This window comes from Ostrinia nubilalis, chromosome 15, assembly GCF_963855985.1.
Source record: "Ostrinia nubilalis chromosome 15, ilOstNubi1.1, whole genome shotgun sequence".
Lineage (NCBI taxonomy): Eukaryota > Metazoa > Arthropoda > Insecta > Lepidoptera > Crambidae > Ostrinia > Ostrinia nubilalis.
The window spans coordinates 4,341,021-4,366,773 of NC_087102.1; the positions used below are offsets into that span (position 1 = coordinate 4,341,021).

General features: G+C 36.9%; 3 protein-coding genes across 8 annotated transcripts in view; all 3 read right to left on the minus strand.

The window, feature by feature from the left end:
- Positions 1 to 13,545, minus strand: part of LOC135078795 (NAD kinase-like) — a 44,873-nt gene extending 31,328 nt beyond the window's left edge. Inside the window, exons 1-2 of one of the 5 annotated variants that reach the window (XM_063973347.1) lie at positions 13,389 to 13,545; positions 10,988 to 11,119 (exon numbers count right to left, since the gene is read on the minus strand). In XM_063973347.1, the coding sequence (XP_063829417.1) occupies positions 10,988 to 11,118 (131 nt within the window). In that variant the 5' untranslated portion in view covers position 11,119; positions 13,389 to 13,545. Of the gene's footprint in view, positions 1 to 939; positions 1,515 to 8,781; positions 9,038 to 10,987; positions 11,120 to 13,388 lie in introns of those variants that run through there. The other 4 variants (XM_063973350.1, XM_063973349.1, XM_063973346.1 and 1 more) reach the window with 4 other exon arrangements.
- LOC135078798 (uncharacterized) lies at positions 4,592 to 6,486 on the minus strand. Its single transcript, XM_063973354.1, has one exon. The coding sequence runs from the start codon at positions 6,379 to 6,381 to the stop codon at positions 5,209 to 5,211; it is 1,173 nt and encodes a 390-aa protein (XP_063829424.1). The 5' UTR covers positions 6,382 to 6,486; the 3' UTR covers positions 4,592 to 5,208.
- Positions 13,546 to 16,710: 3,165 nt separating the features above from the next.
- The window catches only part of LOC135078778 (6-phosphofructo-2-kinase/fructose-2,6-bisphosphatase-like), a 28,364-nt gene continuing 19,321 nt past the window's right edge, over positions 16,711 to 25,753 (minus strand). The window contains exons 7-9 of one of the 2 annotated variants that reach the window (XM_063973332.1): positions 20,824 to 21,058; positions 19,431 to 19,558; positions 16,711 to 18,173 (exon numbers count right to left, since the gene is read on the minus strand). In XM_063973332.1, coding sequence (XP_063829402.1) covers positions 18,066 to 18,173; positions 19,431 to 19,558; positions 20,824 to 21,058 — 471 coding nt within the window. In that variant the 3' untranslated portion in view covers positions 16,711 to 18,065. Of the gene's footprint in view, positions 18,174 to 19,421; positions 19,559 to 20,823; positions 21,059 to 25,753 lie in introns of both variants that reach the window. The other variant, XM_063973331.1, reaches the window with a different exon arrangement.

Consider the following 25,753-nt stretch of genomic DNA (forward strand, 5'->3'; position numbering starts at 1 on the left):
GTCAATTTGTGAATTTTGTGATTGAAATATCGCACACAGGGATCATAAATTATATTGCATGTTGTCGCTTATTTTATAACGGCAAATATGAAATATTGTTATAAAACAATCCGATATTATTAATTAGCACTTGACAGTCAATTGACATCAATATTCGTGAAAATGGTCACGAGCGAAGGCATAACCTGAATAAAGTAGCTTATCATGCGAATAATTTCAGGTGCGGACTAACGATTATATCAAACCTTTTCGTTTGTCATGATTATGATAACGAACGCGATGATTAAATTAAGACCGATATGGCCTCGGAGCAAGATAATGCCTAGAAGACGTATTTCTTTGAAAAAGATAAACTTAAAGAAGATATTCGAAAAGCAGAAAACAGCCAAAAGGCAAAGCAATGTTGTCAGTAGTAATTGGGGCATAACATCCTTTTGCACGCCAAGCCTTGAAGATTACATCCACTTAGATACTGCAGGGCCGGAGGAGGAGGTAACGCAGCATAAACTAGAATAACAATATTAAAGGTTTTCCTCAAACAAAATCTATTAGACAAACACGAGTTATCAGTACAATACACTCGTGTAGTAAAAAAGCACACAAATGAATTTTATCGTTGTAGCTGTACGAGCCAGAGTAGGTACTTGTAAATATCGTTCAGAACGCAAGAAATGAGTTATCACGGCGAAAGTAGGTAAAACTTGAATTATAATTAGGGCCTAATTTGATTATGCACCGATTTATTAACGCTCACTGGATTGCATTGCATTACAACATCAACAAGCATGCAGTTTGCCCAAGGACACGATATGTGGTTCTAGAAAACAGTATTAACTTCTGATACATATGGAGCTGTGGGAATATTTTTCGGCGTGTTTTGAGACAAAACACATGACTCGCGTGCTTGTGACGTGAATGCTAAGGAGTGGACGGACTTACGGCCATGTGCCAGATCGCCGCCGGCGGTGAGCCTTGGGCTGCGGCTCCGGCAGAGCGTGCAGCAAGGCCTGCGGGATCAGGCTCTTGGAAGGCTTGCGGCGACTGAGCCGGTACTCGGTCCTCTCCACGGCGCTCTTGCACAACCGCAGCGTCGTCAGCTCGCTCTCCGACCCCGACCAAAGAGACTCCATTGATAACATTTTTCCAGCAATCAAAACATCACACTTGTACGAGAATCCAAAGCCGTTTACCGTCAACTATCACACTACCATCGATCCGTTAACTTCAACGTCCAATTTCAAAACTCCGCTAAAGTTTGACTTGAAATTTTGGGCACGGTGATTGCTGCTGTGCGGCGCGAAATCGCGTTGCAAAATTGACACATGTAGCTCGTTTGACTGGATGCTTGTGTATGGCAAGGCTACGCGGGATTGCAGTTTGTGAATTATTGAGTTACACGGAAACGTATGCGGAGTTCGGCCACGCCAGAGCGTACGTGAGAGCTCGCGTGGAGCCCCGGACCGACTGTACGGCGATGCCGGCGTTATCCGCGCGGTGTATGTTGCTGCGAGCGAAACACGACGCTGTAGAGTGCTCGAAAATTGCAAACAAAAGCCGTCTGGACGCCCGTTATCGCAAATTACGGATCATAAGCGGCGGCGATTCGTGACACAAATTCGGGAGCTTAATTTGTCTTCAACGGTCTATGGCTAAGCGCAACAACTTTAAACAATCCGAAACGGTTTAAAATGTAGAGACTGCACAAACAATGCGGAACAGTTTCAAATGTAGAGACTGCACAAAACAGCTTTTGAGCTTTTACTTTTGTTTCACAGACTTCAGGAAATGTTGAATCTTAAATTGTTGTTAAATGGAAGTAAAAGTTCTAAAGATAATACCTAAGTACCATTATAACGTTTTTCCTGAATTAGGCAAGCTTGAAAAGTAACGAAATTTACCTAGACTTGAATTGATTTTTAAGGGCTAATCACGACTAAACATGACGATTCAGTTTTTAATTACACGTATTAGTAAAAATGGTCCATAACTTGCTTTCTTCTTTCTTTCTTTCAATTGCCAAATGAAGTAACATTTTTATTTCACGATTAGACACTATTATACTAATGAATAAGAAATAGATTTTCTCCTTCGTGCTTCATTAAAATTATGAGCAGATCAATTTGATATACAATAATAAATAATTTCATTGCGATATTACGAACAAAAAGACAAATGAGGAAAGTACAGAGGCAGAAAATATCGTTTCTTAATTGTTACTTTTTTACGAAGAAACATTAAAGTAATTTTAATTGGTCATTAGAGATAATTGTAATCACCTGCAAATAATAAATTGTATTCGAATGAGAAATGTTTTGTTTGCTTTCGTGTAATTTAGTAGAGACGTAAGTAATTGGAATTGAACGATGAAGACGTCCGTCTATGTTCTTATGAAGAAAACTCTACATAAAATAAGAGAGGATCCGTCATATTCCTCGACCTGCACTGGAGAAGTGGAGACTGACATGACATAAATTGCCCTAATGATGATAATGTCTAAGGTCATTAGGAGCTACCACCCACATCATTGTCTATTCGTTCACAAGAAACCAATTGGATATTTGGAAAGTTAATAGCTTGGAATAAACCCATAGCGTGCTTATTGATTGTACTATCAAGGGGGCTGAACAACCTAGCTGAGAAACCAATAAACTTTTATAGAAATGTAAGGTTCGGTGTGCAGTAAGTCCAGAGACATGGGTGGGTAAGTATTTTAGTAGTTCTAAAGCTTTTGTCTAGCTCAAACTGCATAAAATCTAATATTAGCGCATATTGCCACATGTTCTAAGTCTTGTGTAGGAAATGTAGGCGCGGTGCGGTCAGTGAAGCCAAAAGGCATCGTCCTAAAACTGTTACATTCCTGGCGGGTCGCGGCGTGCCGCATGAGTCAACGGGGCGGCGGCCGCGCGGCTGCGCCAGCCAGGTCGCTGCGTTTCCATTGTGCAACGAGATTTTTTTACTTAAGGTTCAGCCAAACCAACGCGTGTAGCCTGAGTGCGCGTTGGCAACCCTACTGATCGCCCATTGCCGTCGCGCATACAGGCTGCACGCGTTGGTTTGGCCGAACCTTTCGGTACGGATTCCCACCAGTGGTAACGGTAGAGCAAGCTATTCGGGACGTGTATAAGCGCCATGGAAAAGGCCTCTAAGTACGGACAAAAACTTTGACTTTGAGTGGAGAGGAGAGATGAGTTTGAATATCCAATCAGATTTCGTCATCATCACACCTCCATGTTTAGCTTTTTGGTTATTTAAACACATCTTTCCTCTCCGTTTTGGTGGAAAACGGGCCTTAGTGTCTACGCAGACTTTTAATCGAAATAGTTTGAAGGCTTTTAACAATCCAAATCAAATCGATGTAATGTGCAGATACTTTCATGCTGAAACAGTCCGATTAAACTATCGGTCGACAAGTCTTCAGTCTGGGACTCTTGTATTGCATTAGAGTTGAAATTATTGTCATCATTGCAGGAGGAAGATCTTCTCCAATTTACTTTTGAGAGGATTTGTCCTACAATCCTCTTGCTGACTAGATGGGCTGTGTAGAGCACATTATAATGACTTATGAACATACGACGAACGCGTGCGAAAACATGAAATGTATTGTCGTTGATACTAAATAAACATTTTTTCTTTCTTTCAAAACAAGCGAGCAAGAAAATAGTATAGTGTAATGGAAACGGGTATTCGTTTTTGTTGTGAATGAAACCGTGTCACAGAAGTAAACGCGTGGGATTTATAAAAAGTAAATCAGAAATATAAATTAAACTTCATTATTTGGAACAGTATGATGTGCAATATGGTTTATGAAGGTAAGTAAAGGCAAAGCAGCCGCCTCAATTTTTTTCTCGTAAGTAACTCGTAGTTTGTGATGGGACTAAAGTCATTAGTTATAAACAGACTTTATTTAGAATAGATTTCTTTTTCTTAATAAAATACGTAATTTATGAAAACGCCTGATATGTAACGACGCTATTAATCAGAGATGTACAATTGCATTGATAAATATGGTAGGTACTTACGCCCGTATTCACAAACGATGCTTGCATAAGTGAAGCAGCAACTCGAACGCACAGCGTTGAATAGAGCTCTGTGATTGGTTCGTGTGTCACCCAGTGCGTCCACGTGCACTGTGAGACCTCATAGTAATATTTGTGAGTATGGGCGTTACATTCTTTATCTTTATGGCATACCACGCAAAACCGCCTAATAGAATAAATACTAAATTGAAAATTTAGGCGGTCTTATTTCTATGAAGTGATCTCGTCCAGATTTTAGAGAGAGAACGGTTCTTTGGACAGACAAGTCACTATAACAAAATGTGCAATCCTCTAAACCAGGGTTTCCCAAACTATGGGTCGCGATCCAGTGGTGGGCGAGCGAACATTGAGTGGGCCCTACCTGTAGAACGACACACCACCCTACTGATCCAACCACTGGGCAGCAGGCGAAATTTCCTATAGGTGGGTCCCGAGTTTGGCAACTTGTATTAGATGAGTCCTAGCCCAGACAACTTTGGGAACCGCTGCTCTAAACACTAGACTGCATTAATAGTCACTCGATCTTTGGGTGTTAATTGAAAAGAAAATGCAAATTCACAATAAAATAAATGTATTTTAAGTCTTTTTTGTTACTACATAAATGTAAATATTTGTCTCATACAAGACTGAATATATTTACCTAAGACTAATATAATAAGAACTAAAATGAATTAGGTAATTACATATTACACTAATCAGATAAACAGCCAATAAAGACAGATTGATTGCATATTACTCTTTGAGCAAAATGACTTAGGTTTTAACATTAAAATAAACTCTAAATTAACATAATATTGAATTATAATGATAAAATGCAGTAAATGTGTAATGTAGGTATGTACAAAATTTAGAATTTAAAATCAAATTTAAATTAAGGCTTACAATATTAATATTTCTTCTGAAACTTATTTGATTGAAATCACTAATACAGGTTAGTTGTAAGTACATATTTTTTCATTAATGATATTATTTTTTAGTTTCTTCTCTACATACATACATACATACTTATAACTGTGCCTTAAAAATAATAAATTACTTATCTGAAGTAATCAAAGTAAATATTTCCTATATCTTAAAAGTGGCACATAATTCAGAATTTTGTTGTATTACTTTTATGTCTTAATCTCTCTTCTAATATAATTTAAGTCCAATCAAAATAACATAAAGAGGTTTAAGTTTTTTTCAGAGGTTCTAAATTTACAACATAAGGTAATCCCTCTCCATTTCCACTTTCAACAATAGTTATCTTGAATTGATAGCCAGGAAACAAAAATTTGCTAAGTCCATTGTCCCAAGCTTGACTTTTTTCTGCCTTACAATACATTGCCAGCACAGGACGGAGGAAAAACGTCTCGTTGGTCATGGGTTTCAGTCTCATGAACGGAACAGTTACCGTTTTGCCCCAATCAACCAGTAGTACTGTCACTTTTTCTTCTTGTTTGTTGACTTCCTTAATATGCCCACGCTCATATTTCCCGTTGGCCATCGTTAGCACTGCCACTGCCATATCCTCTTTCACATCATCGGGCTCCAAATCCTTTTGAATTTTACAGAAATATGTAAAGTTTTCTCTATCATTAAAATAAACCGTGTAATCCTTTACTTCTGCTACATAAAAACCCTCCAGAGAATCACCTGCTTGGACTCTCACAGTCAATGTACTGCCACAATCATACTCCTTATAGGTGTAATAATGCTTTTCAGGTTCTGTTTGCGAGAATCTACTGATCATATTATCACTATAACCGAGGGTAGTATCACCACTGAGTGCTAACATTGTAGCAATGTCTTCAGGACATGAGTTAACAAGTTCCACAATGAGAGCGTCGGGAGTTTTGCCTCTAATTAACATTCTAGCTCGCTCTTTTCCTACAAAGAACTTCATGCTTTCTATAGCCCTCATGCTCCAAGTCTCATCAAAGGGCTTGCAATCTGCCAACTGGCAATGTAAAGCCAGGGGTGGAACGTCGATAGTATCAATACACGGTTGACGAGTCTTATTCCAGGGTATTTGCTTTTCGAAACAACCGAAGTCTAGGGCATAAAAGTCACACGTTGTAACATCATTCTCAGTTTTCACGAACATGATACGACCTCGTACGTAACATTGCAACACTTTCGACTTGTAAATTACGATTGAACCCACAATCATTTCGTCTGGAAGTGTATTTTCTATAAAGTCATTTATTTTAGGCAAATATCTACGGCAAAAAGTTGGTCGAACGTAAAAACTGTGAGGATTGTTGATATGAGTAACGTCAACCCAATGTGCACTACCAATCTCGTAGGTGTTTATCGATATCCATTTCATAAGTTTTTGAATCGTTTCCACGCTGGAGTCCATTTTTAAATTCTAAAAGAATTATTTACACACTTGAATACCTTTTTTGTTGATTTTGTTTCGAGATTGATTGATTGTGTCAATGATTGATTGACAAAGACAATTTGACGCCACATTTGACAGTAGACTGTAGACTAGGGATATTCGATATACATCGATGTATTGAAAACATCGATGTTTACAATGCGATACATCGAATGGATCCGATGTTTTGAAAAGCTATTGAAATACTCGATGTATCGATGTTTTTAAGTTTTCAGTGTTAAAACATCGAATTGATGATAACCAATTAAAATTTCATAAAACTCAAGTCTGACCACTAAAATTTTACTTATACGGACAACCCAACTTGTATTTTAAAAATGTTGGCAACACTGCGTACGAGTGCAGTGAGTAGTGTCTCTAGTGACAATAAAAAAAACTGAGCCCCGATTACGGTAACTTTTAACGTCTACAATCCAGACACGCTTCTCGATTCTGCGATACGATTGGTCGTTCAACAGCGTACGTCAGCTGTTTTGACCAATCGTATCGCAGAATCGATGAAGCGTGTCTGGATTGTAGACGTTAAAAGTTACCGTAATCGGGGCTCTGCTATGTCAATGTCGCGTCACGCGTGTCGGTTGGCGAGTTTGTTTGTGTCAATCAACAAAGAAATAGGCTGAAAGGCAAACGTTGAAATAAACTGTTGTTTTTGCAAAGTCTTCCAAAAGAACACTGGAAATACTTAGGACAAACTTATAAAAATAAATGCGGATGTTTTTTTTTGTTCTTACTTTAATATACAGTGTGAGTTACGTTAAAGTGTACATATGAAAATAGATGAAACTAGACCTATTTTTATCGACAAAAAAGAGGTCAAAATTTTTTTGAGATTTTTTTTTTAATTTTTTATAGAATTTTTTTTCTTCCAATTACTAATTGTAAATAAAACGTAATAACTTTTAAACTAATCGGTATATCCTGATAAAATAAAAACAGTAATAATGCTAAATAACAGGCGATACTAAAAAAATACATAAAATACACAAAAAATGCCAACAAATAATAAAAAATATCACTTTTTGAAAAAAATCTGCTTTGATAGGGATAGAGACATGCGATTTTTGGTTTTCCAAAGGTAATACGATAGAGAATAATACAAAGTAATAAAAACCACCTGTTATAGGGGCATTTTTTGGAGAAATTTATCAAATAACCAAAAAAACACGAATTTAAAAGCAGATTTTTTTCAAAAAGTATCATTTTTTCTTATTGGTTGGCATTTTTTGGGTATTTTATGTATTTTTTTAGTATCGCCTGTTATTTATCATTATTACTGTTTTTTTATCAGGATATACCGCTTAGTTTAATAGTTATTACATTTTATTTACAATAAGTAAATGGAAGAAAAAAATACTATAAAAAATTTAAAAAAAATCTCAAAAAATTTTTGACCTCTTTTTTGTCGATAAAAATAGGTCTAGTTTCATCTATTTTCATATGTACACTTTAACGTGACTCACACTGTATAATGAAGATTTTTCTCATGTATGGCTTTTACTGTTTTTTAATAATACAATTCTTAAATTAGTGGATTATAAAAAATCTTAAAAAAGTACTCGATTTATACAAAACATCGATGTTTTCTTCCAATACATCGAAAGAAATCGATGTACAGTTTCAATATATCGAATCGAAAAAAACATCGATGTTTTTTCAAAGTGGACACCCCTACTGTAGACACTTTTTTTTTATAGAATGACAGTAATGTTCCGTTTCAAGTCAAAATCGTTACTTGCAGTTCACAAATTAGTTTAGTCACAAACAGAGCCCCGATTACGGTAATTTTTAACGTCTCCAATCCAGACGCGCTTCATCGATTCTGCGATACGATTGCAACGTAATGCCAGCCACAAAAAAGTGTCAACAAGATGCACAAATACCTAAGACCTTAATCTATTGTGTAAAATCTTGTTCAAAAGTTAGTTTGTGATTCATTGTGCTTGTCAACAAAACTGTCGGTCGTCTAATAAGTTTGCAATTTTTATTTTGAAAAATATTATTACACGTGAGTGTTTACACTTCTTGACACGTAACTAGGCCTAAAAAGGCTTGTACCCAAAGCCGTGCCAAAGCTGTACAATAAATAAAAAAAATAATAGTTGAGCTAGTGATGTAACTTAGCAAGAAAAACCGTAAAACAAAACCGAAAACAAATTGGATGGAATTTGAGTACCTACTTTAAGCGGTCTATGTTTGATTTTGAATTGATAAGTTAAAAATTAAACAAAACGAACGAAGTCACTGTCCACAAAAGGTGAGTAATAAACTTTTATGAGTTAAAATATTAAGTAGTATCAAACTGGTGTGCTTTTAGCTATGGCTTTTATTCCTACATAAATGGGCAAGTTTAGTACATACCGATCTTCTTCTTCAGCAGATTCTTTACTGGTGGAAGGGTATTTAGATTTACTTTTAGTCTCCATCGTCATATTCCAATCCTTTATCACATTATCATGTTTCAATCATAGCATTGAATGAATTAAGTACATGAAGTCAGATAACTGCCATTATTCTAAGCGGTTAATTTAATACTTAAATAATTTTACACAGTAAAAACGCAGATAGTATGAAACCATTTATAGGTTATTCATTGAAAATAGAAAATATTTGAGAGACTGACGTTTGCAGTCTTTGACAGATCAACTTTGACATTGTCAGCTGTGTGTGACCATGAAGCTAAAGATAAAATGGAGGCCACACTTCGAATACTTACTTGAAGCACAACCTATGTATCACTATCTCGCTCTCTGTAGGCAGACTCTCTCTTTCTAAATAAACAAAAATTATAAATTGGCTCAAAGTCAATGAAACTCAATGTAAAATCTTTATTTCTTGACATAGGTATCATTAAATAATAAGTGTAAATACTGGCAAAACGTTTTATGAAGAAATTACTGTGTAAATATAGGTGTACCAGAATCTTATGGCAAACAAAAATATTGGAAAAGTGTGTTTTTCATATGGCAATTGTCTATGGTTTAATTGTCACCTGTCAAAGAAAATTATGAAATCTGTCAGCCGCTGCAAAAATTTTGTAATCTCTTCTTGACTATTTGTTGTTTTTGTGAAAAAGTCGAAAAACAGCTCAAGCAAGTCATATTGTTTTCAATGTGAATTGTAAAATAAGGCTTAATTCAAAGTCAATCTTTGATTCTAAAGCGCGTCGTCGAGTTGACAGTAAGTTGGACTGAAATGTTTTGACACTTAGTTTATTACCCAACTACGTCACAAGGAGGGTTATGTTTTTTATATTATTCTTAATAGCTGCTTTATCGGGGTTTTCAGGTATATCTCACAAATTGGTGCAGAGGAATGGTCAGAATGTTATGACCATGTAAAGAAAATTGAAAAAGATTTTATCTCTTTATCTTGATCATCTATTGAAGAACAAGAAATTGCAAGTGGAGTTCTTAGAATCGTTTTCTAGTTCTGAATGAAGTGATAAGTTAAAAGTATGATGCATAATAAAATTAGTTACTTAAAGTAATAATACGATTTATTTATTTTTCAAGACATTTTCCTATGTTAAAAACCCGATGTATAACAACATTCTTCATACACATACCGTATACCTACCTAAAATGTATATTCGTACTTCATGTTCAAAAATACTAAAGTCATAAAAGTAAAAAATTAAACAGTATCAAGATCGTTTATTCTAATTTCCCCAGTATTGCTCTCAACAAAGTTTATTTTCCCTATTTGCCATGAGATTCTGGTACACCTATACAAAGAAATATGTTTACAATGATCCAATGTCGGAAATCACGAAATAAACACTTACGCGTGGAATCTTAAGTCACTTCCGGGACACCACGTACTACCGCAACCACGCACTACAAAATTTTGCACCATTTCTTGTGATAAAACAATGATTAGGTCCATCTCAAACGAAATTAACTGCATAGTAAACAAAATACTTAGTAAACAACCGCCATGATGGGCCGGATTGGGCCGATGTTGCCACATGGTACCGATTTCCCAGAAATTGGGATTGTAATTCCCTGATTCGCCAACACATTTAGCCTAGACGGCCGACAATTTTGTGATTTATAATTTAATTAGGTAATCGTAGGTCAAATATTTAATTATTTATTTGTTTAACTTCTGATTTGGTTAGTGAATTGGCTATTTCGAAGAATTTACTAGGAGATTTAAATAAGGAGATGGCAATACTACAGTCCACACTAAAAAGAGAGGTCGGCCCACAGAGAGCGAGATAGAGATAAGTAGGTATTTGACTCAAGTTTTTGTTCCAAGTGTGGCCTCCATTTTTATCTTTAGCTTCATGTGTATGACACAGTGTGTGTGATGTGCAGCAGTCCGATTCTGTCTTCAAGCGTTTTTGTTCCGAGTTACCTACTAAAATTGGTCACAAAAATAAATGGCTTCGTGTGGTTTATTGATCAGGGACGAATAATTAGCTGACCTGTATCTGCGATTTCTATAGCCACGATTTACCTACCAAAGTATTAAGTATGTAGGTGAATAGGTAGGTCTACATGTTCCTTGTGAGTTTTCTGGGTATTTGGCAGTGTCTTATTAGATTCCTATTTTAACTTACCTAAATGTGTTTAGTCTATCTGCTACTTTTGTGAGCAGCGTTTTCCTTAGGGGCCCTGGTGACCCGCCGGGTGAGTTCTCCTTCGTCTCCGCTGCCAAAGCTCGGGCCACCATTAAATCCTGTTCGTTCATTCTGTAACAAAGAAATTCTGATTAATACGTGATGTCTATACCTACATCATCATCATCATTGGGTCATTTTATTAGTCTGGAGGTTTTGGCCTACATATCTTTTCGCGCCAGTGTCAAATTCAAATTATTTTATTGCATTTCACATGGGTGAGGGTGGACAGAACATAATAAATGCGTATTAATGTGTCCATGCGCAAGCGCATGTTCACAAATGGGCAATGGCTATTCGTGCTTGAGTGTTCGCGCTTGTGTCTTTCCCGCAAGTGTACCAGAACTGCATGGATGTAATAAATTACTACCTACATTTATAGAGTCAACTAGGCCTGCGCTATGGACTACTTACTAATTAAGTACCATTAACGCTTTATCAAAGCCTTAAATTATAAACCTCATCAAAGAACCTTTATCACCTACCTAGTATCTACCTGTTAATTAGAACTCGTGGGTCGTGCCTTTATCGGTTATTTATTAGGTGTTATTACCCATAGGCATAGCCTGCCTGAGACGATCAAGTATAATAGGTTTCTGCCATACATAACAACAAGTAATTTCACTTACAGTTGTGACCTATTTCATCAATGTCGTATCTCGTATGACACCGCCGTCATTCACCTGCCCCCAGTATTTTTTTCGTGCAATTTTAAACCTTATCCGAAGATAATAGCGATTGGGTTGGGAGTAGCCGAATCATTGAATGCATAGGCGTTGTACCTAAATAAATTTTATTGGGATCCAGTTCTCAAGGCGAGCACCTCGACAGCTTACTGAGACTTAATTACTGACGGTTAGCATCATGTGTGGCGAACTATGTTGACAGGGTCGAATGTGATAGCGTAAATGGTAAAATAACCTTTGGTTATCATCGGAAGGCTTAAAGTAGCCGTTAGTTTAACATAGGTGGCCCAGAATACTAAAATCTCAAGCATTATATGAAAGTTTGAGGTGTATAGAGGTGTCAGTTCTGAAAGAAGTCACAGGGCCTGTGTAACTATACGTATTACCCTTCCACATTGGTAGTAGGTACCTACGTAACTGTTTTCTGACAGGGTAGAATTTATGATTTATAATGGCAGCAAAAAACATAATAATCAGTTTACTTAGGTAATTTATTTTCTTCGTTATTTCTTGTTGTCACTACATAAGTCCTATTTATTATAAAGTCCACCGGCGCGCGTCTGTCTGCCTCAAAACTAAAAATAAATTCAAAAACTGAACGGATTTTCATGAGGGTTTCTCCACCAACAGTGATTCATGAGGAAGACTAAAATATTGTCTAAAGATTTATTTTATTTTTCATACAAATCGTATTTCATAAAATTTATTTTGTATGAAAATTAAAAAAATTAAAATGATGATATCAAATTTCTGACTTCACCATACCATTTATATATGCCCATGTTAACATGGGCTAGTGTCGGCTCATAAACCCATTTACCTAACACCCTGTATACTTTTTATTGTTGTATACGAGTTCCATACATTAACCCCAGTAAGTAGGTACAGAATCTACTTGTATTTGTTCTTAATTATTTGAAACGTTATTTTGGAATTCAAGATAGCGCGTAAGTAGATTTGTCAGACTAGTTACTTAGATCAAGAGTTTGGAAGTGGTTTTTCCTGTATGGAACTTTTTGTAAAATAAAATTAAATGCATTTGCGGTTTAGTCTGGGTATTTTTCTTTACAATATCGTAGGTAGAAAGTGATATCATGGTCAGGCATAATATCGCAGAGTAAAAACAGTTTGATGAGTAAGCCTACCTACTCATGATTACGATGATATCTTTGTCGATAGGACTAAAAATAATGCACAGGTACACTTAAGGAAATTGTTTATCATTCAGTAAAGCTGATAATCAACTGTATAATGCTGGCAGATCTTTCGTTTTCTTAAACAGCCGTCAGAATGAAGATTCAAAAAGCGTTGTTATTGGCAATCAAATTTTTATTTAGACAAACTCGTCATCGTAGGTGTTTACATTGTACCAACTCAACTCCACAACTGGTTTTGAGGATTAAACACAAGAAATCTACATCTTGTCAACGCGTTAACTTAGACAAAGAGAAAATAAATTGATTTTGTAATTAGTCTAGGAACAAGTTCTTTTCTGTGTTCCTAACGTTATACTTTTGGGGTTATAATAGTTCCCAATGTCAATATTGTTTACAGCAAAATAATCGTAAATTCATAGTTATGGGGGTATCCTGAATCGCTCGACATCCAGAATACCTAAATACCTGAAGGAAGACGTCGAAAACATAACTACTTACATAACTAAATGAAGATTTTTAGTTTTAAAAATATCTCAACACTGTCACTGGCACATCACAAATGTTCACAGTTCGAAATTCAAACGAGTGTCGTATTGTTTACCGCGGAAACGTCGCGTGTACGCCACTGCGCGATTTGTATGACAATGCGTGCGTGTGCGCCGAGAGCCGGGCGCGATCCGTCAATGAAGTAAGTCACGGTCAAGTCGAAGCTCAAGTCGAAGCCTCTCACTCTCAATGGAGATGCATTATTGCTTGTAGCACTTTTCTCGCCATCCCAGAAATGTACCTACCTTCTGTTGTTTTAATGATATTGACAAGTTTTCTCGACGGTTGAAACTCAGTTTCGATTCACCAAACAGAAACGACGTGATGCACCTAAGCGATATGTTAGAAAATTGACCAAATGCAAAAGCTTTATAATATGTGTTTTTCGTATCATCATCATCATCATCATCATCATTATCATCATCATCATCATCATCATCATTCCAGCCACCGCTGAGCATAGCCATATGATATACCCAATGATTTCCACAATGGCCGGTTGGTGGCGGCCTGCATCCAGCACCTTCCCGCTACCTTTATGAGGTCGTCGGTCCACCTTGTAGGTGGACGTCCTATGCTGCGCTTTCCGGTACGTGGCCTCCACTCCGGAACCTTGCTGCCCCATCGGCTGTCAGTTCTGCTTGTTTCTATGTCATAAAGTAAATTTACTATGTCGTCAAAATCAAGGCTACATAGTAAAGTCATGGTCACTCACCCACCCGTCTCTCTCTCAATCCAGTATGTATCTAACCCGCCCATATGTAGGTAATTTAAGGTCTAAGGTATAAATCTTTGGAACATCAGCAGAATTGCATTAATCTTATCCACTTCGGTTCATTTCCTGGGTTGTGCGAAAGATATTGCTTCCTAGCTATAAGACCGCCTGTTTTGTTTTACCCGACTGCGTCAGAAGGAGAGTCATATTTTTTTATAGATTTAGTAAGTTGTGGATTTTTTAAGTTTCTTCATTGTAACTGCTATTCAGTCATCGATGTACCTTAGATATTTTTTTCATATCCATTTCATTATTGCGGTGTTATCTAACTAATGAAATAATTTCTCACGTTTCAATCGTGAGACTGTGCCATATGGTGTAATGAAGGGCGTGATCCGTAATAGCTTTATTTAGCTAGCTTACCACTAACTTGGAAAGGTATGACACTAATAGATTTTATCCGTCTACAATCTATATGTCAATAGCCCTCCTTCTGACGCAGTTGGGTAAAAATGACCACATTTGTTCAAATGAACTTAGGTATTTCTCACATCTGTAGCACAGTCTGTAGTCCTTGGGAAGAGTGTATGTAAATTTTCGTCTATCTCGTTTTGGAGTGAAATCAAAGGTATTCGCTGGGTGCGAAGTACTAGGTGGGGGGGACATAATCTATCGCAGCGCTCATGGTGGTCAAAAGTAGAAATAATGTAAGCTCTGTCATCAGATGTATCTGTCAATGGCAAAGCGATTCTACATAATACATTTTAATATCATTAATTAATCGCATGAAAAGGGTCCTACTGGGAACTTAAATAAAAGAGTGGACTGTATTTCGATAGGGCTGTTTTAATAGCCGTTTACAATTTGGAAATAACTAAACTATACAACGTGGTAGTACAAAAATGAGTCACAGTAGTTGTTGTGCACAGATGTTTGCCTTATGATGAGAGCGTGAATTATAGAACTCTGCCCTTGTTTTGTTCTTAATTCTTCTACATCTCGGACTTGTCCAGCCAATACCAACAACTTTCCTTTAAATACGGTTTGTGGTTGGAATTTGATATTGTAACTCTCACAAACCCGGTCTTCAAAACGATACTCATTTCGATCTGAAAACGATATTTAATTTATTACTAGCGATACAGAAACATTTAAATATATTTACTGTTATATAATGAAACCGTTAAAGTAGCTTTTTCTTTTTGTTTTACTGTAAAACTACAACTATAAATGAAGTAAACAAACCCTGACACAATCAAAATTAAACACACTTTTTGGACTTACCTCATTTGATTTGAATGACCAAAATGATTTCAAAACCTTTTTTCCACCCAAATCGTGGTATCACAACAATTTATTCGTTGAAAATATTTGTTATTTTTTCATTTCGATATTTTTTCACAAATATACGACCTAAATGTCAATGTGACAGAACCCACAAAGTTGTGGACGCTAGTTGGCGCTGTAATCGTGCACGGAGCCAATAGGTATTGCCGAAATTACCATCTTCTTCATCACTCTTGACAGAATGGTCATGGTGGTGAGGTGGTCAGTCACATCTGGTGTGGTGGCAAGCGTCACAGTTCGTCACCATTCCTCCCTAGATCTTAAGGATCTACCTAGGAGACTAATTAATCTTCTGCTATCAACTTGTCATTAAAACCTTATCAGATAAGCGGTAACCCTATTCAATAGGCTCGTGTATGTGTTTTACCATCTTGTAGGTACATAAGTTGGGTGTTCTGTGTGTGAGTGAAAATAATAAAATCTGTTCATAGGACCGTAAACCGTAACCTGCGCATGACCCTGCACGTTCGTGACTGTCTCCTGACAATACCAACTCGACTTTATCTCACGTCGCTTTCATACCAACAGATGTTAATCTGCTAGTGGCACGAGCGTGACCTTCAGAACGCTCAGTCAGCAAACCGTCTGGCCGTTCGATCACGATGTTGTCTGCTCGTGATTAATTGCACCCTCGACTAGTCGTGCATCTGATGTGTTAAACAATGGCATTGCCTAATAAATAACGACTGGGGCTAGTTAAGTTTTGAAAGACCATTCATCAAAATTTCATAAAGGTTTCTTCCTAACAATAACGGATTGATGTTAGTTGAGAATCAATGAGATGTTGAAAAATATATTTTTACTCTCAGGAAGCAAAGGGCAAAAAGGTTAATTAGTAATTCATTATGTGATTACCTAGTACTATTGTTAAATAATTAACTATTAGGTAAGTACTTCTGTAACAAATTGCGGAGCCAAGATTTTATAATAGGTAATTTAATGACTAATTAGAAAATTACGAGCTATGTAAAATATTTTTTGTTTAATCCGCATAAACTCAAAAAAATGTAGTTGCAAGATGAGGAAAATGTCTTATTTCTAAATTCGCATTTGGCACGTCTTTCTACAAATAGCACGAACAAATGCCAGGTGCTTTTTCAGTAGAGAGCGATCCAAAGATGCATTATCATAACAATAAGAATACTTATGCAGATTGGATATCTGCTCTATCTTACTTATTTATAACTAAGGAGGAAAATAAAACAACCTTGGTGCCTACTAAACAGTATTTATTTTAAAAAGACAGTGAGATTGTAATTCTAAAAATTATTATCTCATCAAACATAATTCGAAACTCAACATCATAGCAATAAACTTGCAGTTTATGTAGGTGTAAAGACCACCATAATTTGACCAGTCAAAGGCAATGAGAACAAAGCTGTCCTAGTCCTATCTTTCAAAACAACACTTGTGAAATGCTGAATGATAGAATAAAATCTACTATTTTACCACCCTAAACTTCTACGGTGGCAAAATACGAACAGCTACTTCGCTAGATCCTAAATGCCAAACATGACATCAGTTGCAACTTTGCAAGTGATCCAATCTTAGAAATTCAATAACACCAATACATGGAGAACTAGGTACTGTAAGAGAGAATCTTAAAAACTATAAGTACGTACGTCTTACCCTAACTGACCAGTATCTCAGATACTGCCACCATGTCCATTCATTACAGATTACAGTAAGCAAGTTGATAGCAAAAACCCTTGAAAATAAATTGCGAAACAAATCCCGGCTTAGGACTAAAGATAATAATGCAAAAGATGAACATAACGTATAATTAGGCATAGCACAAAATATTATCGCAAAACCACCAACTATCTAAACTAAACGTAAGATTAATTCCATTCCACTTAAAAATATTGTTAATTAGTTCAATTTTTAATTAATGTAAAACTAAATTACTTAATTTAAACATTACAAGCATTACTGAAGACCCTCTATACTGCGAATAATATAAGTGCTAAAAAGATGATTCTTATTTTTTTATTTACTAAAATGAAAACTGCAACCTAAGAGTAAATTACGTGCAAATATTTAGATTCGACGTGCTTATACTAGATAAAATAGCGTACTATTACCTAACCAAAATAATGAACCGATAAGATAAGGGAGCTATCTCATACTTGCTTATACGAAGAACACAATAATTAATCTATAAATGTTTCTAGTGTAAAACGAATGAATTTGACTCGGTTTGGATCATGGATAGGTTACACCTTTCAGTCTTATTACAATAATTGGAAGCTTACACTGTCACATGTGAAAATTTGTACAAATTACGATTGAGCTAACGGGGTGATCGCAGATCGTTGGCGAGCGTTCCACGCTCGCAGACTAATACTAGATTTAGAATAAAAGCTAGGTAAATTCAACGCGCTTCGACACAGGAATCAAGCACTCCAAAGTCTGTTTCCGTGGAGGTCGACTCTCACAACGGGTGTGCGTCGCGTCTTCGGTCCGCAGCGTTTCACAGCCGCGGACCACTCCCGGGCGGGTCAGGCGTCACTCGAGGGCGGAGCCCTAGTGCTAGGTGCGGGGCAGCTGGCCCCGGGCCCGGAGGCCTAGACCTGCGCCTCGGTCGCGCTCTGCCACAGGTTGGATGGGAGGGTGTCGTAGTGCGACGGCACCGTCACCAGCGCGTCAGACGCACTCCTCGTGATGGAGCAGTTCTGGAATTTAAAAAAGAAGGTTAGGATGAGTTGAAAAATTAACTTCTTATTTATTTATAAAATAATAAAAACAGTTACTACTATTATCTATATTTTATATTATTTTCCGTATTTTTTATCAAGTGAACAAGTTTTCAGTCAACCTTTGGACCATACAGAAATTACAGACTGAAATGAATCATTTATCATTCGGTACTTTCATTCGTATGATTATTCCGACATCGTATGATTTTGTAATTTATTTCCAGTCATTAGTTTTATCATAAATAACGTAAATTCGTATGATTAAGATAATCCATTATCGTATGATTTCATAGTTTATTTATCATTCGTAAATGACTAAAAATAAGTTATCTTGACTAAAATAATTTATCTACCGCAATTTAGAGGTGGATTTCTTTCTTTTGAGGTTGCTATTTATCTTACACGTGTCATTAGTGTTGTTCGGTGGTGTTGTCATTACCTACATAAAGTGTCATGAGTTCAACCGACCGATGCAAATCAGATGGAGCCAATAAATTTTTAGAATCACAAAATGTGATAGAAACGTGCGCGGACCGAAGTGCCAGCACGAGAGCGTGGGGCAGAACATGATATTGAACATTTAATCTTGCTATTTTTAGCTTAAATCGTAGCTATAAATAAATTGTATGCTGGTTTAATTAATTAACAGTCTCTGCTAGTCGACCAGAAACGCAGTAGCCTAACACAAAGGTTTGAAAAGTTGACAACCTTAGCGCTCATAACATTTAATTTTAGTCTAATTAATTATACTGTTGTCGGACAGTACGTTTGTTTATTCGAGAACGACACAAATTACTAACAGTGTCGTTAACCCCTCTTGGTAAGCTAATTTATACTTGTGTTACGAGTGGGTCCACCACAATACACAAACAGCGGCGGGGATTCGAACCCGCGTTCCTCGGATCTCGATTCGGCCAGTCCGACAGCGACACCATTGGGCTAACTCATTGACAAATGGTGTCAATCATCATCATCATCATTTCAGCCATAGGACGTCCACTGTTGAACATAGGTCTCCCCCAATGCTTTCCATGTTGATCGATTGGTAGCGGCCTGCGTCCAGCGCGTTCCCTGCTAACTTTATGATGTCATCGGTCCACCTTTTGGGTGGACGTCCCACGCTGCGTTTTCCGGAGTCAATGTTATAAATTAATATTTGCAATATTGTAGTCTAATATAAACTAATAATATAAAATGACGGTTGCGTTGCAGCCAAATATTTACCGTGCTCACCTTGGGCTGCTGGCGCTGCGTGTCGACGCAGTCGATCGGCATCTTGATCATCTCCACGTTGTACTTGTACCCGTACGAGGTCAGCTTCACGATGGTGTGGAGAGGCACGTTCATGTACGGCAGTTCGTCTGTAAAATAACAATAATTATAAAGCCTCTTTCTTTCGAATTTACTACCTGTGGCAAAACACATTTTCAAGTTCTATTTATCATAGTACTTATGTCTCCCAATTCGGCGTGACTTTCGGCATAGACCTTCTCCAGCTCTCTCCCCTGAACCCGTGAATGTTAAAATAACTAGATTTTGCCCAAAAAGCTAGTGGAGCTTTTGCCCGCACTATTATGCCTAAAATATAGAAAAGCTATTCTGATATTTAACAGTGTATGATAGTTTCATTAAAATTAATCCATCCAGTATTTTTGAGACTGCGATAAATTGGAGATAAAATTAAAACTTTGTAAAGTTCTGTTTGTATTGAGACAGGCAGTCTTTGTCAAGGTTGAAACTATCTATATCTCGAGCAAATGTGACGAAATTCTAAGAATAGAAGTTGTCTAATAGGTATTTACAGTTAACCTTTATCGATATTTAAAACGACACTAATCAATAAAGATATGCGTCAAATTGGACGATAAAGGCTTATTAATAATCTCAGAGCCAAATCTCATTACTCGCATTGTCCATATTATTTTTAACTGTTTACAGATCTCCGTTTCAGATAAACTTGTTTTGTAAGGATAAACTTTCCCTTATGACGTAGAACGATGATGTTTTTTGTTGTTAAATACGCATATTACAATGCCATATCATATCACGCTCAAGATCTAAGCTTTATCGATGTATTTACCATTCTTTATCGTTGCACTTAACCATATCTGATCGGTGATGGGTGGGGTCCGTTTACATCAAAATCTAGTAGAATCTAACATCTAATAAAAAAAATCATAGTAACATTTTTAATCAGAGCTGGAGAATCCCATCTCTTATTTCCATCATGAAAACTTTTTGAAGTCTAGAATTTGCATCATCAAATCCTATGAAACTCAGTCAATGAAGATGAAGATTTCCCTGTGTACTCAGCTCAGAAAAATGTGACTTGTAAAAACTGCAAGTAGGCTTTTAAAAAGCACTTTTACACGTCCCAGTATTAACTCTACCACTGCTTCAGAACAATAAATGGGCCAGTGCTGAGAAGAAACAGCGCAAGACACTTAGTCACTATTGTCAGGCTCTACTTCAAGAGTTAACAGAGTTAAAAATATACAGTCATAGTTATAAATATTTATGCAAGCTAGGCAGTTAAGCATCCCAAACATTTTTCTTTTAAATACTTAATCATTTTGTCCTACTACTAGTTACTACTACTACAACTTAGAACAGATTGTCAACTCACCAAGCTTAGCATCCAGGAAGTATCCGAGCATGCACCTCAGTACTGCCTGGTGGCCAACCACCACTACATTGTGTTCGTCCTCCAAAGCCGACAGCACAGGGCGCAGGCGCGTCATGATATCGATGTACGACTCCCCCCACGGGTAACGGTAGCGCAGCTTGTCCTGGTCACGCCAGGCGAACTCTTGCGGGAACCGCTCTTGCATCTCCTCGTAGGTTAGGCCTTCGCAGATTCCCTGAAAGATAGAAAAACAATTAAGATTAGGCGTCGATATGGCAGTTATGATATAGGACTGCCGCTTACGAGATTTGAGGAACGCATGTTCGATCTTCTTCGATCGCTGGAATATTCTGGTGAACCAAACAGAGTCTGATCGTTTATCTTTGAGCGGTGCATTGATAACACACAGATTTTATTACAATCAATTAATCAATCAAATCATTTGTTTACTTTCAGACACGGTACATACAACATTAAGATCATAATTAATCTGACAATAGTGTAGGTAGAGCGAAATGGAGAGGTAGGTACCTACATTTAAGATTATTGGCCTTCAAACGATCTCTACTCTTTGCATTTCCTTGAATATTAAAAATGTAGGTCTATCACTCATTTTTATGGCATTTATTAGATTACTAAGAAGTCCCTGAAAAGATAAGAATGAGTCCTATCATCAGTCATGTCTCATGTCTTGAACATCACGGATCGTGCCGATGATCGATCACTTTTAAGATGTAGTTCAAAGTTCGCATCACGAGATAAAATACAATAAGTTTCGTATCACTCGCTCTTTCGGTTCATGGTCGGGATACCGATATAGTCTCGATACACTACTGTCGGGACGTTTTATTCCTACTTCTTACTCTTGGCACATGCGTTTCTTTTAAATCTCAATTAAGTAATTACTATCTATAGAAACTCGGATATCGGTTCATTGACATCACAAATGAAAGTTCCTGGTCTTTATTTAAAGCTTTGTTCACAATTTGCGTATTTTCCGTTCCCGAAATGTTTTCAATGTCGACTGAATTGCCGTCACATTGTCTGGCACTAATTATAGATTTAGTGCACTGTCGAAAATTTATTCGATAGTTCGTAGAAATGAAGAAGTCGTAGGTAATTTTCCGTAGTTTTCGCTGAACGTCGATCGGAAATATCCACGCGATCGCATTGATGTAGGTCGCCATAGAGCATACGGTCGTAAATCCATCATACGTAGAATTGCATGCCAAGCCAATTTGTTTAGGGCGACCTACTTTGGCTAATGAGGTTTGTAAACAACGGTGTTTGCTACCTACAGTTGACATCGCACTTAGCTATTTTACCTACTGATGTTAATATTGATATCGTAGATATTGATTGATTTAGCAGATACAGATTTATGTTGATAAAAGAGAGTTAAGTACAGATTAGTACTTTTATACTGAAACCCCCCAGCTCCCGTAATGCTTGCTTGCAAAGATAATTCTAGGTATAGCTTAAATTATCATAATGGATGGTCTTTATTGTAAACAATACAAAGTAACGGCAGGCCTGGCTCACTCCGCGCGGTACATCCGATAATTACCTACAGCGAAGCGCCCCGCCGGCGGGTATTATATCAGTCGAGTGTCACGCGCGCGCTCGTCAGGACGCTGGCGTGCGTTGTAGTATGATTATAATTTTATGATCGAAGTATTATTTTAAAATGGACATAAAGAGAAAGAAATATTGTGCGGCGTTCGGGTGTTTAAATTCGAAAAGTAATCTACCGGATTTATCTTTTTTTTTCGCTTCCCAAAGATGCTGAAAGGTATGTTGGCCATGTAGGTAATCAATAATTCTTAGGATAGTATAGGAACCTAACCTACTATGAAGGTTTTCCATAATGAATGCATACTTACCTACATACGTACCTCATTACAAATAAGTAGATTAATTATTTTTTCACTAGACAGCAACCCTAACAGCGTAAGAAGAGTTCAGAGGCACGCGATAGAAAGAGACAAAACTTGTAGGTGAATAAAATTGTAGGTACGTAGTGCTGTGCGAGCTAAATTCCACCGTATCGCGTCGTAGCAAGACTCGCATTTATTTAAATCGTCTTGCAGAGTAATCCTTCTGTACCTGTACTATTACTTATTCTGTGGTAACGGTTACAGAGCACTTTAACAAGATAGATGACTCCGCCCATGTATTTATAGAAGTCATGTCGTGTCTACTTAGCCCATAAACCTTCGGTCTATGATGCACATCACGGTTCTATTTTCTTTGTAAATTATTATGCGATAAATGTCAACTCATCTTTTTGTTTATTTAGGTTGTTAGCAGATGTTGTCTAGAAATATCTATTTTACAGGTGTATTTTTAGATTGATTTGTAAGGGTAGGTGCTGTTTACTTTTCGTATTTGAACATCACGCCTGAAAATCTGCTGATAAGCCATGATTGTAGGCTTTTGTCCGCTTAAGAAAGATAATCTCATACGTGCATGCATAAGCACAAGTAAGTAGACAGGGTTTTTTTAAACCTAGTTGTCACATAAATAAATTCAATAATGCGTAAATGTGACGCCAAAGATGTTTGTTGAAACGATTGAGCAACATGACGTGCGTCTTGTTGATTTTCTTTGAGAAAGAGTTGATTGACCATTGCATTTGCGCGACATTTCGGGATAAATTCTGTTCCTACCTACAGCTTGAGTATAGCTTGTAAGTAGTAGGGCAAGTGACCCGGTTGTGGCCACCGACCCCTTTGTGGCCATTTAGAACTTCAAATCGTTATAACTAAGGCAAAGACTAATATTTTACTCTATGGTTTACGGGAATAAAAATATCTAATATTAGCAACACTGATAGCGTTAACAGCTTTGATGTGTCAAGCTTCACTTCAATCCAACAAGTCATTATTTTTTGAGAAGCGTTAATTGTTTTAAGTCTTAGCAAAAAGGCTAAGGCGAGCGGGTGAGTAAACAATCATTATTTTCTAAATCCTTCTTATTTTTTTAAATGTTTATGTTAATCCTTAATAAAGAATACACTGTCTAAGTGGTACTAATGATATTTTATCGCTATTTGTTTATTAAGGGGTTTATGAGAGGTGGCCACTAATGGAGCCAGAATGAATGATTTTTCCCATCTTTGGCCACATGAATGGCCAAAAGTGGTGCACGAAGAACCCCACTTTTGGCCATTTAGTTTTTATCGTGATTTTTCAATTTAATTACTTAGCTATTTTGATATAAGTAATCGATTCATTTTCAGAGTTACCATCGAAACCAAATACTAAAAAAATCGGTGTTGTGAAAAGAAAATTGTTCCAGTACTAACCGCATAAACTTATACTATAGGTTAATGTTGATTTCAATTCAAGCTGAGATATTATATTTCATACTAGCGGCCGCCCACGACTTCGTACGCGTGGATCCCGTTTTACCCCCTTCATCTATCTTACGCGGTTTAGATTTTTTCGTACAAATGTTTTTTCCCGCTAACTCCCGTTCCCGTGGGAATTTTGCAATATCCTGTTGTAACTAAGCTTTAAGTTTACTAAGGTACCTGCATGCAAAATTTCAAGCGTCTAACTTAAGCGGTTTAGATTTTTCATACAAAAGGATTTTCCCGCTAATTCCCGTTCCCGTGGGAATTTCGGGAATTCCTTGTTGTAACTAAGCTTTAAGTTTACTAAGGTACCTACATACCAAATTTCAAGTGTCTAACTTAAGCAGTTTAGATTTTTCATACCAAAGCGTTTTCCCGCTAATTCCCGTTCCCGTGGGAATTTCGGGAATTCCTTGTTGTAACTAAGCTTTAAGTTTACTAAGGTACCTACATGCCAAATTTCAAGCGTCTAACTTAAGCAGTTTAGATTTTTCATACAAAAGGATTTTCCCGCTAATTCCTGTTCCCGTGGGAATTCCTAAGTATACTATAACCTGCCCAGGAGTATGAAAAATAATTGTACCAAGTTTCGTTAAAATCCGTCGAGTAGTTTTTGTTTTTTTTTTATGAATTTTGATGGCCAGAACTGGCACATGACTGTGGCCAGAAATGGGGTAAAGCTGGCCAAAAATGGCACAAATTCCCATTTCTTTTTCTTTTCTACAGGATTATTTTTCCATTGAATCATTATAAAAAAAAATGTATCCTTAGGCTAGATCTAAATATATTTAATCACTTTTTACAAGAAATAAGTCCGTGATAACAAAAACTGTAAAATGATATAGCCTCAAAGTCTAAAAAATTCTTAAAATGGCCAAAACCGGGTCACCTGCCCTAGTATAGCTAGGATATCGATCTATATCTGGACCGCCTATAGGTACAACTAGTTAATTATTCATTACGGGCAGTTGTTAGATATACGAGGCGAAAAAACCTTCATCTTGGCAATTACTATTATGTAATCGGTTTTTATTATGCTGATATGATGATGTAAGAGACACGTTTACCTTTTTATTTTAAACTCCGATATCAATTTAATTAGCGTTGTAGTCAACTTGATAATTTCGCGGGTTTTTCATAATGTTTATGTATGACTTTTATAATTTTAGTTCGTTATCATTAAGTAGGTGATGTTCTTTTGAGTGGACAAGATCCTTGGCTCATGTACTGATTGGATAGGGTCATTACACTAACATTTGTCCATCACGATAAGAAAACCAGTAAAATTGAGTTGGTTCCAGAGGATGGCATATGTTCTTAGAACCCACAACGAGCAAAGGAGGAGTTGATATAAATGAGGAACATCTGGAATATGGATGTAGCCCAAATCCTCTATTCGCCTCTGGTAAATTAAAGAGTCATCTTTTGAGAATCCCACATGAGATTTAGCCCAAATCCTCCATTTGTATCTGGTAAATTAGAGGATCCTTCTGCAGTGGAGACTGCCCTGGTGACAATAATTCACCAAATGTCACTGCCATTTGAAAACGATTAGAAAATTAAAAAAAAACT

Excerpts from the sequence above, each read along its gene's own strand:
- LOC135078798 (XM_063973354.1), bottom strand. The coding sequence starts at position 6,381 with ATGGACTCCAGCGTGGAAACGATTCAAAAACTTATGAAATGGATATCG.